Source organism: Oryzias melastigma, linkage group LG11 (assembly GCF_002922805.2).
Source record: "Oryzias melastigma strain HK-1 linkage group LG11, ASM292280v2, whole genome shotgun sequence".
NCBI classification, from domain to species: domain Eukaryota; kingdom Metazoa; phylum Chordata; class Actinopteri; order Beloniformes; family Adrianichthyidae; genus Oryzias; species Oryzias melastigma.
In genome coordinates this window covers 2,992,809-3,012,255 of record NC_050522.1, presented here as the reverse complement: position 1 = coordinate 3,012,255, position 19,447 = coordinate 2,992,809, and the positions used below count along the sequence as shown (strand labels likewise).

Genomic DNA, 19,447 nt, shown 5'->3' with positions numbered 1-19,447 from the left:
TAGAATTACTGTGCTAATGGTTGAAAAGTAAATGTAAATCAAAGAACGCAATCACTGGAGCTCTGGTGTTAAAGGGTGAAGCCAGGGAGAGATTGAAGACAGATGTGTGATTACAAACTCGATGACTTGTTCAGGGTGAATTTCCGTCAAATTCCAGTAGAACTTTTTATTTGGCTCATTTGCAGCTTTAATGTGTTTTGAGGTTCCAATAAGCTTTTTTTTAACTATGCCTTTCTCTTTCAGACCCCCCCACCCCAATCTTTTGCTAAAGCTTTTAATTTGGCAGGAAGACCAAAGAGGCTTTTACCTGGAAGGTCGTCATCTCCGCTTCGGATTGGCGGGCAGACGCTGTCCCCGTCCAGTCGATTCAGGTCCAGTTCTGAAAGCAAGAAAGAAGGCACACTTCCTCACTGTAGACAAATTTAACAAGCTACCTGTCATTTTAATTCGATTAGTGTTCTCAGGAGAAAACCACAAAGCAAAGTCTTTCATGTCAGAGTGAATTAGCAGAGTGGGATGCATTTTCATAGCTGAGGATGCCCTAACAAATCACATACCACTTCTGCTCCAAACTTACTTCGTTTAGCATCTACTTGAAAACAACAACAGAACAGATTTGTTTTTTCAGGGCTGGACATAAATCTAGGCAACAAGGGGTCAAATGAATCAAACAGACTCCCAGTCCTTCTTGTGCAGTAGTAACCAGGGGCAGACATACCATTAGGCAAAGGTGGGCAAATGCCTGGCCCCACAATACTTTGGGGCCCCACAGCTGAACACTTAGTATAAATGTACAAAATAATTTCTTCACATTACTTTTTTGAAGTCGTACTCTGGTTATCTGTTGATGTATTTTCAGTTTCTCCAGAGTTTTGTTTTAATTAGGATTACCCGATATAGCGTTTTTAGCCTAAATCAAAAAGGTGTCGGTTTCTATGACATAGTTTCTGCAGAGCAACAATAGTTCATTTGAAAGATTACTCTGAGTTGTGGGTGGGGCCAAGTAAGCCTGTCCACATTTCCCATCATCCCTTTGTTAACACCAGGGGTCTGGAACCTTTAACAGTAAAAAAAAAAAAAAACATTCAGGCTTTTTTTCTACTGATCAAAACTTAGTAGGAGCTGCAAAATCTTATTTTGATACTGCTGTGCATTCGTTATAATTCATTTTTTAAATAATAAATATCAATTGTGATTCTTCTGTGGCATGAATAAAAACACAAATATAAAAATAAACTAGCATTTTCTCAACATGTGACATTTTTTGTTTGACAGAAGCTCGTATGACTTCCTTTCAAAATAAAAGAAGCCGTATAATCCCAGTGGCAAGAATAAAATAATACGTGCTTTAAGCTAATAAAGGATCAGACTTTTGCCAAGTGTTTAAAATCAGTATATTCTGGAGGAAGCAAAGACCAAACAAGACTTCTTCAAGTCAGCAGGGATTTAAAAACCTTTACAAAGTTTATCTTTAAGGTGCTTCTCAGTCATAAATGTATAAACTTAACTAATCTGATTTAAATAAATGCTAATTTAGTAACCCTTCCTTTAAAAAGAAAAAAAAAAATATATATTTTTTTTAAAGCCAGAGAGCCACAAGTGGCTCCGGAGCCGCAGGTTGCTGACCCCTGCTTTACATTCTCACTCACTAGCTTACAGCCCCTCACACCCCCAACCTAACATTAGTGGGGCAACAAAATATATATTTGAATATTAGTGGTATCCAGCCGTACAGTTGTGAGCCAGATAACAGCTCAGAGGAGGAAAGCAACAAAACACAATTTTCATTGAAGTGGGTCTTTAAGTGTTTTTGTTTCTTTATCTACTTTAGTAAAATCCTGACAAAAAAGTCAGAAGAACCTCATTTGTTCTTTCTAGAAAGTGGTTGGGTAACATATAAGCCCATTCAATAAATTTAATGTTTTTTCCAAGAGAAGAATAATGTACGTAAAATAAATTATTTTAACAATTAAATGCAATTTAATTTTTAGATGCTTATGAAATTATTTAGATTCTTAGCATTAATACTGTCTAAAAGTGGACCGGTGAAGTTATTGAATTCAATAGGTAAGGATAAAAATAAAAAAAGACTTGGGGTCCTGCAGGGGCCCCATGTTACTGTTCACCTGGGGCCCCCACCACTGGCAGTGACCTTAATGAAACTTCTCCTGAAAGGCTCAGAAGAAAGCACTGGGCAACCAGAGGGACTCCCCACATAAACAACCCGAGTCAGCTCATTTGCAGACCGCAGTGAGAGCAGAAGTCATCTGGAAGCCGTTTCCACGTCCCGCATTAACTGCTGAATGAGATGTGGCCAGACGGGATTCCTAATAATTCATTTAACACCACGAAACTATTACGTGAGTAAGTCTGAGGTGGTTCCAGTTACTGGCTGCTGTGGTGTTTTCCTCAGTCATTAGTGCAGCGCTCTGCAGCTCCAGAGCCTGGCAGTAATAAGGTGAACCTGCACAGCGTTTGCATTTAGCTCTGTGAGCTCTTGTGTTAGATTGATTGTGCCTTCAAGTGGGAGCAGAGGTGGATTTGTTGTGATTTCTACAGGGGAGGGGGGTTTAATCCAATTTAATCCTGTGACACAGGCCAACACACTTTCTGTGCTATTTCTGGCCTTTGTGTTGTAAAAAGTGAATGACCTAGCAACTGTATGTGTGGGCGTAAACATGGACTCTCCTGTTTGCATAACTAACACATCCACAGTGAAATGACTTACGGCCGAGCGCTGGGCTGAGCAGGAGGCAGAGAAGAGCTGCGTGCATGGGGGGGAGTGCCAACAATGGCTGCTGGTACAGTTGCTTTCTGTTGAGCAGGAACAGAGAAAATCAGGATTCAGTCAAGTGTCGCATTTTATTTTTTTGTACGAATCAATAAAATGTCACAGAGTTTAGATGGAGCAGTGTGCCTTGATGCTCAAACTGAGCTAATAAAAAACATTCCAGATTTTCCAAACATTTCAGAAAGGGGCTAAAACATGAAATAACATCACAAACAAAGGTACAAATTTTGCTTAATGAAAAACGTTGTAGGCACACAGCATTTCAAGATGATATGCTAGGAATTAATTTCATTATAATGAGAGGATATTTCAATGAGGGCTGCACGGTGGCGCAGTGGTTAGCGCTCTTGCCTCATAGCGAGAAGGCCCCGGTTCAAATCCCGGCTGGGACCTTTCTGTGTGGAGTTTGCATGTTCTCCCCGTGCATGCGTGGGTTTTCACCGGGGACTCCGGCTTCCTCCCACCATCCAAAAACATGCTTCATAGGTTAATTGGTGACTCTAAATTGCCCCTAGGTGTGAATGTGAGAGTGAATGTGTGTGTGATTGAGGCCCTGCGACGGACTGGAGACCTGTCCAGGGTGAACCCCGCCTTCACCCATCAGTAGACGGGTTAGGCTCCGGCACCCCCGCGACCCCGAAAGGGACAAAGGGGTCAGGAAAATGGATGGATGGATATTTCAATGAATCACGACCATAAACCACCTTTACCTTTTGCTACTGTCCAGAACTATGAAGCCGTTGACATGCAGACAAAAACATAAAATACTCAACATGGAAAGATGTCTTTTCTCCATTCAAGACAAATAAATAGAAGTTATTTTTCAAAGAAAACCCTGTTCAACCAAACTTTCTTATAGCATTACTCCACACACGCATAATGGTAGTGGTAAAACACTAAACTGGAATTACAAACTAAAATACTGTTTAATTGATATACTGAAAATGTTTCCCTGGTAGCAGAATAACAACCAACACACAAACATCGCCTCCAGTCAGTTTGGTTTGTTAGCTTCTGTTTGCTAACAGGAAGGCTAACATGGTGGATCAGAAACTAACGTTTCCTCTAATCACATTTAATGTACAGTTGGTCAAAATAAACTTTGGAATGAACTTATTTTAAAATGTATTTTTCCACAAAAAAAACATCAGCTCATCCATGTTTATCAAAAAAAAACGCTAAATTTTAGCTGCTTAGCATGCTAGTTTGCTTGATGTCATACGTAAAAAAGCAAATATTGGTGACAAAAATAATCAGAAAAAGTTTAACTACTAAAAAAGTGAAGTCAGTGTGTGGTCAGAACACATTAAAACACTGCAACTTCAGTAAGAAGTCAAGAGAAATGTGAATGTAGCGCCTCACTTCCTCACACTCAGGTTGAGGGCAGATTCGGACCTTAAAATAATGAGCAATATTTAAAAAAAAAGATTTTCAAAAACGTTTTGGTGATTATGTTGTGAAATAGCTTGACAAAATAAAGTCTTGTGAAAAAAATAAATTTTTAACCTTTAACACCTGAGGCACAAAATCTTTAAAAATCTGTAACTTTTCAACCGGAAAAACGATCAACGTAATTCCAGCAGATTCTAAAGGAGAAAAGCGGCTCAATGAGCCAACAATGATAAAATACAGGAAATCAAAGAACATAAACACTGGAGCTCTGGTATCCAAGGGTTACATTTTGAAATTTCCCGTCAGTTTTGCTGAGGAGAGGAGGATTTTATTGGAATTTTCTGAAAAAAGTGCTTGAACAAGTTTCTTCTTCTTTTTCACTAAAACCTATTCTTTATTTATTCACATATTCATTTATGAGCAGAGTGGGCTTGAAAACAGTCTGGTTTCCAAATTTACCGGCAACATTACAGCTCCTGTTTGCCCAAAGAAGACAGACACATCCTCACATCACGTCCTCCAGAACAAATGTTTATGTTTAGACACACCCTGCTATTTTTACACCTCTAGTGTTAGCCTACAAGCTGACCCCGGCCCCCCATCAGAGAAGAACGTGGCCCTCACATAAAACGTTTGGGGACCCCTGGCTTAGATGAAGAATTTTAAAGAAGCTCATCTTTTCCTTCTATGGTCTTTCTTCCAAACATCGATGGATGAACAGAATCACGTGTCAGTGTTACTTCATCCTCACTACTACGGGTGTTGAGATATGATTTTACATCTGAGACTGTTCAGCACATGATCACCGTAAGGGAGGCACATGTATTGTTGGGCTCATGGGGGCTTTCCACTCTCTACGCCCACATCCTGAGCCGGAGCCAACTCTCCTGGTGGTGCTTCAGAACCCCCTGATCGCCCTGAAATGAAGCGCTGCTAATGAGGATGCAGAGAGCCGGACTCTGCTGGCGTTTTCAACGACTCATTTGTATAAAACCACAGACATGAGGATGTTCTGTTGGACTTGATGACTTTGACCTAAATCCAGCCTTGAAGTCACAGATTTACAAGAACAATATACATATTTAAATATCTTTATAGCAATAAACCCTCTAACAAAAGTCAGTTAGCAGCTTTGAGGTAGCGGCTGACTGAAGCTCTAGAGGTCTTTATTTACCTCTTGTGTCCCGAGCCGTGGAAGGCCATGTTTCTCTTCACTCTGGGATGGAGACAGGCAGGTCTTGAGGAGGAGGCTCTCAGCAGCCGGACGTAGGAGCAGAAGGATGTAAATTCCCTCCCTGAAGTCAGTCGCACCTGCGCATGTTGAGGACTGACTGAGAGACGAGGTGCAGGGGGGCTCAAGCATTTTCAGAGGACACATAAAAGTTTGTCGAGTGGATTCTCATTGGCTGGAAGCTCCTGAGAAGGTGGCGTCTACTTTTTTTATTACCAACACTTAAAACGATGCTGAAACCCACCAGCCTTTATGTGAACACCACCAACTGCTTCCTGCTTTACAGCCTCTCATAATGACATGTGCCGCCTGCATGTAATTCCCTTAATAATTATTGTCCCGATAGGAAAGAAGAATCCAGCAAATGATTAAATGTGGATTTCATAATGATTAGCGGTCCAAGAGAAGAATGCATGCTAGCTAGTCGTGTTGACATGAGGGAAACCCTGTGATTACCTGAAAGGCCTCAGGCAGACCAGACGTGCTGTTTGTGTATCCTCCAGGTTATGTAACTGATCTGCACTTTAGAAGATCTGAGAAGCAAAACCTGACAGTGAAAAGATTTCCTTCAGGAAACACTCGCTGACATTCACAGCAGCTTTGATATTCTGGAGCTCGTTTGATTTCCAGACAGCTTCCAAAGCGAGAGTTTCTTCAGAAATGTGTTTGCAAAAACCCGGGTGACACTAAATACACTAGCTCTGCGGTCCTGAGAGTCAAACATTTCTGCTCATGACATACATGCCAGAGATTTTTAGAAAAATATATCAGAAGCTTCTGCTGCAGTAAAGACCTATTTGCCTCCTTCTTCTTTCTGTTGCACCTTATCTATTAAGATCGTAAAAAAATTTGTGAAAATTTTTTGGGAGAACATCCAGACCGGATAACCGTCAGACCTGTCGGCCCTAAGTATCACTCAAGCAGAAGCTTGCTGACAAAGTGAAGCAACTGAGAAGTTCAGAGGTCCAGGAAAGGATACAAAGAAAGTCCCTGACATGTTTGAATCTAAAATTCTCACCAAGACTTTTCTGCAGCTTTGACACTCCAGAGAACCTCTGTGAGATCCATCATCCACACGGGAGGACCCTGTGACTGAGGAGATCCAAGCCAGGAGCGAGGAACCAAAAGAGAATAAGGAGGACCCATCCTGGAGGTCATGCAAGAAGCAGACGATGGAGAGAAGAGCGGGTCAAAGTGGGCTCGGGTCAAGTCAGAGTTCAGGATTCTACAGTCAGAAAGAGACTCTTTAACAAGCCTGGAACCACTGGAGCAGGGGTGTCCAAATCCTACATGTTATCTAACCAAAGAGCCATTGAAGCTCCTTATTGTCCAACACACCTGATCCAGGTAATCAGCAGCACATAAGGCAGGATTTCTGGAAAACCAGCAGGAAGCCGGCCCTCGAGGTCTGGGTTTGGGCACCTGTGCACTGGAGAGTTCCAGGAAACATCAGATCATCCACAGAACACTTACATAAATATTCTCAGAACACTTCATGTATTACATGGAAAAACTTCTGGAGTGAAAACAACATCAAAGGAAAGTAAAACACGGAGGAGGTAGCATGATGATGTGGGGCTGGTTATCAAATTTAAATGGAACCTGAAAATTCTGAGCACTTCTTAATATTAGTCTTAAGAAAGTGATCCAGACACACCAGCGGGTTTGTCTCTGAGTTGATAGTAAAAAATAGTATCAGGGTTTTGGAGTGTCTGAGGCCAAACCTGAAGCTAAAGGCCCGGTCCCACAGGATCTGATGGCCATAAAAAACTTGGGAAAACTGCTACACGCACTTAGACGCGCCACCTTTTGGTCAAAGTTGAGCGATAAATGCATGTTGGGGGAATAGGAGTGATACAGACACAGGGGTCCATTCCACTGCCAGAGCACTGCTTACGCATCCTCCCACGGGTAACACCAACGAGGGGTTCACACGCACACGTTATTTTGGCACCAAGTTACCATCGCGTCTATTCGCGACCGTTCCACTGCCCAATCACGGCTTATTGTGGACACAAAGCGGCTACGCCACTGCCTAATCACGGGTAAGAACGGCTCGTCATCGGCTGTAGTTCAGCAACTCCTCGCCTTTAAAATTGGAAACCGCGGGTGGAGTCTTCCAGCTGTGCACGAACGCAAAATTTCAGCGTCCATACACGTGTGCTGGTGTTCGCTCCACGGCCCGATCTCGCACCAAAACTGCTGTTGCACTGCTGTTCCACGGCCATTGTACGGCTGTACCACTGGTAAACCAAAATGAACACAATCATTTTTTAAATCTAAATGTCATCATTATATATCAAAGCTTTTTGAAGCCATAATTCAAAGTATTATGCATTATTCAATTGACAACTCGATTTGCAATTTGAAAATCCATTTTTCAATTTGTAATTCAATATTCAAGGCAAGACAGGATTTAGCAAATCTAGGGAGGTGGAAGGCCCCGCTCTGATGAGTATCAGACAGTTTGCAGATCAATTTGAATTTTGGCCTACTTAAAGCGCCACGATAAAAATGACAATGCATTACACCTGTTTTGTAAGTTGATTTGAGTTTTGACACAGAGCGTGGGTTTTACTATGCAATACATTTTTAGGTACTTTAAAATGAATTTAAAACAAACCATGTATTTAAATGTCATTTTTAAATATTAAATTGTAAATTGTAAAATGCATTGTCATTTGAATTATGACTTCAACAACCCATAACAATATACAACGCAATCGATTCTGTTTTTACTCAGTATTTTACTTTTTTTATTTTAATATTGAATTGTAAATTTTTTATATTGAATTGAAAATTGAAAAATGTATTTTCAAATTGCATGAAGAATTTTCAAATTGAATAATGCATAGCACTTTGAATTATGACTTTAAAAACTTCCATATTTATATTTTACTATAAAAATGAAATTAGTTTAAGAATGATAAAGTTCGACAGCTGTGGTGAAAGTCCAGTTTGCTAAAGCCAGACACAGCCACACTGGGAACCACAGCAGGAGTGCAGCATGTTGACACGTTAACACAGTGTGTGAGGGGTGACCCCCCCATGAACTGCAGATCATGTGCTCCCCCCCCTGCAGAACAGCTCGGAGCGATGGTCCACGAGGTGGATTCAGTCCCGTGACCTGCAGCCTGAATCCAGTTTCTCTGCTGCAGAAGCATCAACGTTTCAGAGCTGAACCTTTGCTGAGGCAGAACTTTGACTCTTTTTTTCCTAAAACCGATCTGACAATAAAGTTCACTTTCTTTCCTTTATGCTTTGAAAAAAATCTTGAGTTTAAACAAAAATCAAAAGGATGTTTTAAGAATGAAGATCAAGTAAATCACTAAAGTTCGACACGTTTGATGAGGTGAAAGAGTAAAATAACTGATTTTCAGTTTGTTCACATTGTTCAAATACATTAAATGGAGTCAAGTGAAAAGTAACATTTAAAAACTACTATCAGGTGAACAGTAGACCTTAACAATAGAGTCTAACCCTGCATGACTTTATCAGTCTTGTGCTTGAGAGCTGGGCCGCAGAAGTTCAGCCTTGTTTGTTGCACTGATGATTTACTCTCTGAGTCTGGAAGACGTTCCTCACAGACGAGGTCACGGTCAGGTCAATGACTGCAGGAGTCCTGGTTCTGTTGAATAAGGTCCAAACCTGCCCAAACGTGCAGAGCGATGATGACCGGCTCACCTGGGCTGATAGCAATTTATTCAAGTTCTAAAATGACCAATCAGATGCCTCAGTAAAAGCATGTGGTGCCCGCTGGCTCCGACTCCAAAGCTTGATTGACAGCTTCTCCGGAGCCATTTTTAGGAGAAGGGGTGTGGACTTTGGACAAGCTCACTCGTGATTGGTTGACAGTAGTTCCTCCAAAGACGTGACTCAGACCAACTCAGACTAGTCGCTGTCGAACGGTGGCAGTCGGTTACAAAATGGCGGTAGACGTACCAGGAAGTGAAGGAGAAGGCTCTGGCCTGATTTCGTGAGGGCTGAAGGTAAGCCATTTTCTATGGGTGACGACAACACCTGGTATGTCCAGTAAAATAATATATGTCAATGGTCACAGCAGATACTGTACCACTGAGACATCTAACAAACGGGAAAATAATTGAAAGAACAATGTAACCACAGATTATCAAGCTACAGCTCCTCCTCCAACAGCCTGCAGAAAGCCAGAACGCCGTCATGTTTGGGTCGTCTTCAGTCAGAGGTTCACGACACGGTCATCACAAAGTCCTGAAGTAACCACATTCTGGTTTGTTCCTGGAGCTTCAGCTGCTTTTTGCATCTCCTCTCAGAATGTTCACTCCTCAGATGAGGAGGAGGAGGAGGAGGGTTATGTAAACAATCAATATGAGAGTCTGTGTGCTGCTCGCTGTGGAAGCTGCTCCTTCCAGTTGTCAGAGCTGGTTTCTCCTGAGCTGGTTTGAGCGCCTCCTCTGTGTCTGACTCACCATCTGGCTGCTGCAGAACTTCTGCTCTAAGCTTCACCTTCTGCTTCCAAACCCAAAGTCAATCGCTGCTTGTCTCTCGTGGCGTTCTGCCATAAGCTCCAAGCACTCTTGATTAAGAGAGGAGCGCTATCGATTTTTTCTCCTGTCTTGCAGGCGGTTGCCAGATTCATACGGAGTCTGAGAAAAAGCTGGCAGAGTTTTCACGGATGCACAGCAAAGACACTGTCTTTCTCACAATGTCAGCAGGGACTGCAGCCTTTGAAGGCTTTGCTCTTGTTTGGAAGATGTCTGTCCCTCTTGTCTCACTGCTGCAGCTTCTTACTCCTCTGCTGTCCTACAGCAGATGTTCCTGTGTTTGTCTCTTTTTCTCTCAAACCCAGACAGTTTATGTGGTTGGTCACATTCATGGGTCCACCACTTAAAGGGAGTTTCTTCCTCTTCAGTGTTGCTTTAGACTCTCTCCCACTAATAGCCCCTCATAATCCTGAGCTAACATTAGCGGTGCAACAAAAAGGGTGATCAATATTGGAGCTATCCAGCTGTACAGTTCTGATCCAGATTCCAGCTCAGACGGGACAAACAAAGACCATCATGGATCTATTTGTAAGTGGATGCATCAGAATGGAGCAGAGCAGAGTTTGTGGCCCATTGATTACAGAACCACGCCACTGCTACAACATTTATCAAAGAGCTTTTGTTGTCTGCTTCTGCATTATTCACAATGATTCAAATACAGAAATTCTCGAAAATCAAGTTTTAATCTAATGAGAAAAATGCTACAAGAACATGTAAAAAACAAAATTGTCATTGGAGTGGATGATTTTAAAAAATGTGAAATATCAGTGAGATGTGGGTAAATTTCTGGACGCTAGCTCAAATAAATGATACAATTAGTAACACAAACTTTTCAGATTCTTATGAGTTTTGTGTTTTTTAAAGCATTGCTGTATTTTTTTCCCCCGGCTTTTAATAATGTTTGTATAACTAAAAGAAATGTGTCCTTTCTGTGTTAGAAACCGAAATCCTTTTAGTTTCCCTGTTGAAAATGTGTTTAATTGTGCTCATGTTTTGGTTTAGACAAGTTCACTGTTTAAACATGTAAAACTTTGTTAGCAACAGGAAAAACTTTTGTATTTGAAGTAAGTGAATCTGGGTCAGCTCAGGTCAAGGAACCACAACAGAAGGACACTTTGACTGTCTGGCTTTAGAAGAATCTATTTTTAAACAACATTACATTTCTGTGACATCATGCATGTTCCACCAACATGATCCAAACCACTGAAATGACAAATGGGGGGTCCTGAAAGGGTTAGGGGAGTTCATTCACATTTGCTTCTCAATGTAATCATATGCTGAAAGAATTATGTCATAACTTTCCTGTGTGTGTGTGTGGGGGGGGGGGTCTCTGAGAATGAACTGTGATGAACTGGAGCTTTTCTGCGTGCATGTTGTGTGACACCGACACGGGTTTTGATGTTGTGATGTTGGCTATAGACACATGAGTTTCAGCCACAGATGGTCACTAATTTCAGTGATTTATTTTCAAACTGGTCACAAGGAGCTGCAGTCCAGTGAGATAACACCTTTAAACCGTTTTTGACTGGTGTTAGACTTTACACTTAAAACCATCGTGAACTTGATGTTTTGGTTTAAAAGCACATCCTTCAGTAATAGAGGGGATTCAAGGCCCGATGCAGACGTTTGGTACAATTAAAGCATAGCAAAATGAAAATGATGAATGAAATGAAAAGAAAATGGGGGAAAGCAATATTATTCCGGAAGCTGAAGAAATGAAAAAAAAACAGAAAGGAGAAAAATTTCCTTCATTTTCATGATTTTTTTCTTTGTTTTGTGTTTCAGGATCTAAACTCTACGACAATTTCACAATCTTTAGGATAAAAATCCAAATCTATATCACGTGACCCCGGCGGGTTTTTGTTTTCTCTTTTATGGTTGTGTTTACATAATGGACAAGCTTTGTTCACGGCTCGTGACGTCAACTCTACCAGCAGGACACAAAGCGCGCGCGGCGGCTGATCCCGAGACTGTGCACAACACGTGGACGAGCACGCGGGCTGATTATGCGACGAGACGCAGCCGCACTTTGTCATATTGAAATCCGGAGAGAGAGACCTTGAGAATGAACGGAGGGAGGAGAGAGAGGGAGACTGCAGGGTCTGGATGTGTAACCATGGCAACAGCAGCAGCAGCACCAGCGGCGGTGGGAACGCTCCTCCGACAGACAGCGGTCCTCTGAGTCCGGGCTACCGCCGAGCCGCGCGCGGATCCTCCCTGCATCTCTGCCAAGGTGAGAGCGTTTTCTGCCGTGTGTGTGGCGCGCGCGGGGACGGCGGTGTTCCGTGAAGGGGAAGGGAAGCAGCTCGCGAGGCTGCTGAGGATGGATCAGACCGGAAACACGCAGCCTGACGGCTGTGATTTAGACTTCTGTCACCGCTTCCTCATCTTCCTCTAAACACATGGAGGATAGTATGACCGGGAAAACGCTGCAAACACGGACCTTTGAAAGTGAAAGTGTTTGATGAACTACAGCAGAAGTGAGAGGAAAGTACTGCAGCTGGAGTTGGGTGTTTGTGACTGCAGGTCTGACCGAAGCCCAGCAGAGCTCCTGGACAGCGTCAGCAGCAGCAGATGATCAGGCAGTTCCGGCTGCTGAGCTGCAGGTCAGACTCGCTGTGACCCGCCGATGGGAGCAGGAAAACCACAACCATCCACCTCAGAGCAGCAACTAATTAATTTTCAAATCTCCATATTCATGGCTGCTGTTGCAAGGACGCCCGTGCATGGCTCGTGCACACGCTCAGACCCCTTCTCAGGAGTTAGTTAGCTGTGAGTCAGAGTTGTGAACACAAACAGTGAATGTGATCCAAAGAGCACTGCAGGCCTCAGGGAGTGATCCTGCTCTGGCCTTTTCCATAAAAAACCTGATGGAGGAATATTCTGCTGTGGAGATTAGATAGATGCTGGTGACATTCCTCACAAAATCCCTGCTCAAAGTGCTCTGGTGTCACAGGATTTGCTCAGTGTGTTTGCACAGAGCTCCAGCCGTCTCTGCTGTATTAGACAGCCTCATCTTTAAATTCATACTTCAACCAGGTGCTGCAGTCTCCTCTCCGTCTGCTATTTTTGGTCTTCTGCCCATTATCGCATTCAGCTCCGCTAACGAACTGAATCCCACCTAAAGTTTATTTGCTGCTGCTTTGTCTCTCCCTGTCACCCACACTTGAGCACATTCCTCTCTGCTCCTTCTAAAAATACGCTGCTCTCCATCCTCCAGACGGAGGCAGGAGATGTCACTCAGCATTCCCTGCTGAGCTGACACCAGCAGCCGGCCTGTGGGGGGTGGGGGGGGGGTTGGCCTCAGGGCAGCAGAGGGGTTGGGACCTGAGGTGGCAGAATTAGCAAGGCTGCAACCTCTGGACCTCCAGGAAGCTCCGCATGTGTGTCTGGCATGAAATAGTAATCAGAGAGAGGACGTCCGCTTTGTACTGATTAGTGTTTAATGATTTGCTGCGAGAGGACAAATCTGAAAGGAAGAATTAAAAATGCACAAGCAGCAGACAGGAAGCATTAGTGAGGCTACAGGTTATGCAGCTGAAGCTTTGGGGCAAACGTCTGTGTTCAGACGGGGAAGAGGAATGCCCAGAGACACTGGAAAGGTAATCGGTTAGGCTCCGCCCCTTTTCATCTGTGAACTGATTTCAAACATTAAAATATATTTCATGAATACAGATGTTTCCACTGATCTGATAATAAAAAAGTTGACATTAGTTTGTCTTTAGAGAAACTTTAATGATTCACTAAAGTTAAATCTGGTCTAGAGACATTCTGATCTGTAATCTTTGAGATGTCATCACTTCCTCTGTGCTTTTGATTTACTGCTGTCTTCATGTCCAAGTTCGAGAAGAAGGGTCTGTTCTACTGCAGATGCCTCATTCAGAATCACAAATAAGAGAACTTTGCAGCTTTACTTTCATTTAAAAACTAATTTGTAAGTTAGTGAGTTTGCTTTGAAAAGCAAAAGAAATGGAGCAGAAAAGTCTGAGAGACCAAACGTCTTCAGTTTACCTCTGACACCACGATCTTTAACCTACAGGAATAAGACGCTTTACAAATGGAAACAACCTCTAATTGGTCAGCCCTCTGCATCATCACAGACTGAAGGGGGGATACTTACAGCCTTTAGGATGACAGTGCAAATAAAACTATGAAGGCAAAACAGAAAAACATGGATCAGGAATTTCAACACGAAAAACAAAAGATATTTATGGAAAACGGCTACGCCTCACTGGGATAACCATCCTGACGGGTGGATACGGGCTGTCTGCGGGTGAAAGATGGGCAAACCTGTACGGGGAACGTTGGTGGACCACTCTGTAAACCCTTAGAGCACTGTGTCAAAGTCAAGGCCAGCAGATCATTTGATATTTTTGGTATTAACGACCCGATGTTATCTTGCCCTGGTAACACATTCCAACACATTCTCATTCCTAAGTCATCACATATTGGTTAAGGACCCCTCCGCCTCAAAAATGTGAGTTTTGGGTGTCCCCACCTCATTGTTATTCAATTCAATTGAATTTTATTTATATAGCCCAAAATCACAAAGGAAATTTGTCTCATTGGGCTTCATGCTGGTAATTTTTACAAATCCAGAAAATTAGTCATAAAATATACACAATGGCTAAACACTAAACAGACTAAATAAAAGGTTACCCCTGCCCTTAGACCCTCCCTCTCGATAAGGAAAAACTCCTAAAAACCTGAGTCAGGAAAAAGAAGAAACCTTAGGGATTCCCACATGAGGGAGAGATCCTATCCCAGGACGGACAGGCGATACCAGAACAGTTAAAGAAAAATTAGCTTCTACAACAACGTATCTAAAAGAGTTCATTCAGATAAAGCTGAGGGACGAGTGATGATGAAGTCCATAGTCAAGATGAAGCAGAAGTGCAGTCCACGACCAGGAGGGAGATGACCTAGCAGGAATCACTCTCACTCAGAGATACAGGATGGTGTCGGGGGCGTGGTCCACGGCCAAGAGTGGGAGCGTGGGCGATCCACCGGGGATCTGAAATCTCTCCCGCTCCCCAGAGGAGAGTGGGAAAGAAGAACAACATGTGAATGGAACTGCACCAACAAAAGCATGGAGAACTAAATACAATAAATAATAAAGAATAGAAGAGAGGAGAAGTAGATGAGAATAGAGAACAGAACCCCAGAGCTGATCTGAATAATAACCATGATAGAAAATCTAAATTTATATTTAAACGCATCAATATTAATTTATTAATCTAGCCTCACAAGGACCACATGAGAGGGAATATTCTCTGATTACTAGCTAGCCTGGCAGAACGCCTGTCCAAAGAGGAATGTTTTAAGGCTAGTTTTGAAGGTAGAAACTGTGCTGGCCTCTCTGACATGAGCTGGGAGCTTATTCCATAGAACAGGGGCTTGATGGCTGAAGGTTCTACCTCCAACTGTACTTTTAGAAATTCTAGGAACTACAAGCAGTCCAGCATTTTGTGAACGAAGTGTTCTGACTGGTTGGTAAGGAACTATGAGATCTCTAATATAGGATGGGGCCACACCATTCAGGGCCTTATAGGTTAACAGGAGGATTTTGAACTTGATCCTGGATTCAACTGGTAGCCAGTGGAGAGAAGCTAACACAGGAGTGATGTGTTCTCTTCTACTAGTTCCTGCTAACAATCTTGCTGCTGCATTCTGGACAAGCTGAAAACTTTTTAAAGAACTTTTAGGGCATGCTATCAGTAAAGAGTTACAGTAATCCAGTCTAGACGTAACAAATGCATGGATGAGTTTTTCAGCGTCACTTTTAGATAACATATTCCTGATCCTAGCTATATTACGTAGGTGAAAAAATGCAGTTTTACAAGCTTGAGATATGTGAGCCTTAAATGATAAATCCTGGTCAAATAAAACCCCTAAGTTTCTGACTGAAGAATTGGAGGCAACATTTACACCATCCAGGGAGACTATCTGATCTGAGAGAGCATCTCTCAGGTGTTTAGGACCCAGTATCATGACCTCAGTTTTTTCTGGGTTCAGGAGGAGGTAATTAATTGTCATCCAGGTCTTAATGTCTCTGATGCATGAATTCAGTTTCTCTAGGTGGTCATTCTGGTCAGGTTTAATGGATAAATACAGCTGTGTATCATCTGCATAACAGTGAAAGTTAATGCTATGTTTCCTGATTATGTTTCCTAAGGGCAGCATGTAAAGCGTGAACAGAATGGGCCCTAGAACTGAGCCCTGAGGGACTCCGTAGCTAACTCTAGTACAATGAGAGGACTGTCCATTTACATTAACAAACTGGTATCTATCAGATAAATAGGATTCAAACCACTGGAGGGCAGATCCCCTGATCCCTATGTCATGCTCTAGTCTCTGGAGTAAGATGCTGTGGTCGATAGTATCAAAGGCTGCGCTGAGGTCTAACAGGACCAGAATAGAGATTAGTCCCTTTTCTGAAGCCAATAGCAAGTCATTAGTAACTCTGACCAGTGCAGTTTCAGTGCTATGGTGAGGTCTGAACCCTGACTGAAAATCTTCAAAGTGATTATTGTCCTGTAGGTGGCACTGCAGCTGCTTTACTACAACTCTTTCTAGGATTTTAGATATGAATGGGAGATTAGATATTGGTCTATAGTTGGCTAGAATGTCAGGATCCAGGCTGGGTTTTTTCAAAAGAGGTTTAACAACCGCATATTTAAAAGACTGAGGCACATAACCAGTCTCTAGAGAGGTATTTATTATGGTTAATATGGATTCACTAATAAGGGGGAAGATTTCTTTAAAAAGTTTAGTGGGGATTGGGTCTAAGAGACAAGTGGAGGTTTTAGAAGATAACTGATGATATTTCTGCTTGGTCCACAGCAGTAAAGCAGTCTAATGTTACAGCCGTTTCTATGGATGCCTTCATTTCTACAACTTCTGCCTGTTTTTGACATGCTGGCTAGTATCCTAATCCTAACCTGGTACCGAACGTGGGTCAGAATCAGACGTGATCAGTACCGGTTCCAGATGTAGAGCCAGATGTGGACCAGGTTATGGTTGGGGTACCATCTGCGTCCCAAGGTTCGGTCCATGGTAAAAAGTTACGTTTTTAAAGTTTCAAAAATGTAGTCTTAGTGTATTCCATAAATGTTTATCCTGTTCGTCCTAAAGGGTGTTTTGGATTTTTGCCCCCTGTGTGATTGAGTTTGACACCCCTGGTATACAGGGCACAGTTAACCCAGTAACTCACAGCACCTGTACAGGTGCATGTGTCTAATACTTTAATTCATGGAAAATAAACAATAGAGTCGTGAAGTTCTGGGTGCTGTCAAAAGGCTATTTAACTAATTATTCTGGTAAAAGTTTCAGGTACTATAAGACACCCCAGAGCTGTTTCATTCATCAGAAGACTTTGCTTCCATAAACATCATCTTTTAGCTAGACATGAAAGGAGATGCTGGTGGACGGACGCTCCCTTCATTCATGTGTACCCTCATGATCCTGAGGAGACCAACCAAACACACTCGTCATGAGACCTGCTGAGGCACGTGAGCGTGTTTCCCAGCATGCTTTGCAGCTGTCAGCAGGAGGTGCTGCTTCTCCCTAATTTGATTATCTTATTAATGGTTTTTCAGCATCACAGCTCTCACTGTCCTCGTGTTCTCCGCTGTTAGTGTGGGAAAAAAAGCGGAGTGAGGCGGAGCGTAGTGCTGTGAGCTCCAACCTTCATCAAGTACACGCTGTTCATTCTCCTCACAGCCTCTCTGGGAGGTGGTGAGACTGCCTCTGATTCTTGGAAAATACAAGTCACAGAGAAACAGTGTTCATCAAGCTAAACCTGCAAGAAATGTGCATCATAATTTCTGATCCTTAATGGTCTCAAATGCTGAGTCAGCAAAATAAGTCTTGTTTGACTGCAACAAAAAATGCTGAGTTATCATTTGATAGGATTCTGAGATTTTCTTATTTTATATTAAAATCACACAGGAATAAAAAAAAAAAAGTAAGAAGTTCATTAAAATAAACACTTTCAAGTGGTTCCATCATTTGTTTCTATCAACCAAACATGACAGAAATAGTGAGCAGATGGACAAACTAACAGGAGCTGCTGCTACTTTGACGCTCTGGTCTGTGACGTCAGAGTCATGAAAGAGTCCAGGAAGAAAAACATCTGAAAGCAAAGAGGGGCTCTTTAACCTGACCCCCTCTAGCTCTCATGTTCCATACCGACATGTCAGAAGACTGAAAGACTCCGGAGGATGTGTGAACATGGACTCTCCCCCTACAGAAGCTCTGTGGACGAGATCAAAGCAGAGGTCATAGACATGAAGATAGGATCATCTGATCCTCTGCAGGTGTAGTGTGTTGATGACGAGCCCGCTCACTGTGGTTACTAAGGGGCGGGGTTACACGCTGGACCCGTTCAAACGTACAGTCAGTGAGCGTTTTCTACACAGAGGTGATGTGAGTGTTGTGGCGCTGAACGCTGCTGTGTTAAGAAAGAAAGGTTGTTGTTCTTCCTCATTTCTGGCCCTCAGGTTTCCTAGGAGGCTTCGTGACGGATGGAGTAGGAAAAGCTTTGTGTTTTATCATGAATGCTTCTCCCAAGAATCTATTCCATCTTACTACAGGATGCTAACCCGCCTCGTTCTTCTGGGTTTGGATGTGTAAACATACACGACCCTGAGATAGGATTTACTCTGACCAAACAGAAACAAAAAAAAATGATGGTTCAGTAAACCTGCATGTCTGAATCGCCACACACGCCACACACGCAGCACACATGGCACACAAATCGCACACACCAACCAGGAGTCATTTGAGACGCCTTCCTGTGGACGCATCTCTGCTTCATCTCCTTTCATCTCTGTAATATCTCTACAGTCTGATGGTTTTACATGTGGAGCCGTGAATTAACCCCAGAGCACTACCGCTGAGTGATTGTCACCTGAGCAAAAGTATTCACATGATGTTCAATAAGTTGCATTTTTCTGAGTGTCATAGTCCCTGAGTAAAGTCTCACATGTCCCAGGAATGTGTGGACCAAACACCAAGACTCCAGTATCATTATTTTATTTTATTTTTTTCTTCTCAAATTCTTAATTTTTCAGCCATTTTCAAGCCGGTTTTTAGGATCTTTCTATGTATGTATTTTAAATTTTGTCACAAAAACCACAATTAAACCTGCAGCTTCTTTGAACTGGCTCCCAGTGCAATACTTGATTTTTATCAAAATTCTTGTTTTTACTTTTAAGTCACTGGCAGGGACGGCACCTCCTTACCTCTCCAGTCTGGTTTTAAAATACTCCCCCACTAAGTCCTTACGCTCCGCAGACCAGTGCACGCTACTGGTTCCCAGAACCAAACGTAAGTTCAGGGGGACCGTGCTTTTTCTGTGTTGGCTCCAAAACTATGGAATCAGTTGCCACCAGCTATTAGAGAGATCACGCTTTTGGAGTGTTTTAAAAAAGAATTGTTCCTCCATTACAGCCTTTTAGCATCAGCCTAGCCTTTTATTCTATTTTATGGTGGTTTTATCTCTGTTTT

General features: G+C 42.6%; 2 protein-coding genes across 5 annotated transcripts in view; one reads left to right on the top strand and one right to left on the bottom strand.

Moving 5' to 3' along the window:
* The window catches only part of LOC112136330 (collagen alpha-1(IX) chain), a 36,544-nt gene extending 31,010 nt beyond the window's left edge, over positions 1–5,534 (bottom strand). For all 3 annotated transcript variants that reach the window (XM_024257953.2, XM_024257955.2, XM_024257954.2), the window contains exons 1-3: positions 5,358–5,534; positions 2,729–2,814; positions 308–379 (exon numbers count right to left, since the gene is read on the bottom strand). In XM_024257953.2, the coding sequence (XP_024113721.1) occupies positions 308–379; positions 2,729–2,814; positions 5,358–5,386 (187 nt within the window). In that variant the 5' untranslated portion in view covers positions 5,387–5,534. The remainder of the gene's footprint in view (positions 1–307; positions 380–2,728; positions 2,815–5,357) is intronic.
* A 6,373-nt stretch (positions 5,535–11,907) lies between these two features.
* The window catches only part of fam135b (family with sequence similarity 135 member B), a 48,651-nt gene continuing 41,111 nt past the window's right edge, over positions 11,908–19,447 (top strand). For both annotated transcript variants that reach the window (XM_024257898.2, XM_024257897.2), the window contains exon 1: positions 11,908–12,170. In XM_024257898.2, the coding sequence (XP_024113666.1) occupies positions 12,044–12,170 (127 nt within the window). In that variant the 5' untranslated portion in view covers positions 11,908–12,043. The remainder of the gene's footprint in view (positions 12,171–19,447) is intronic.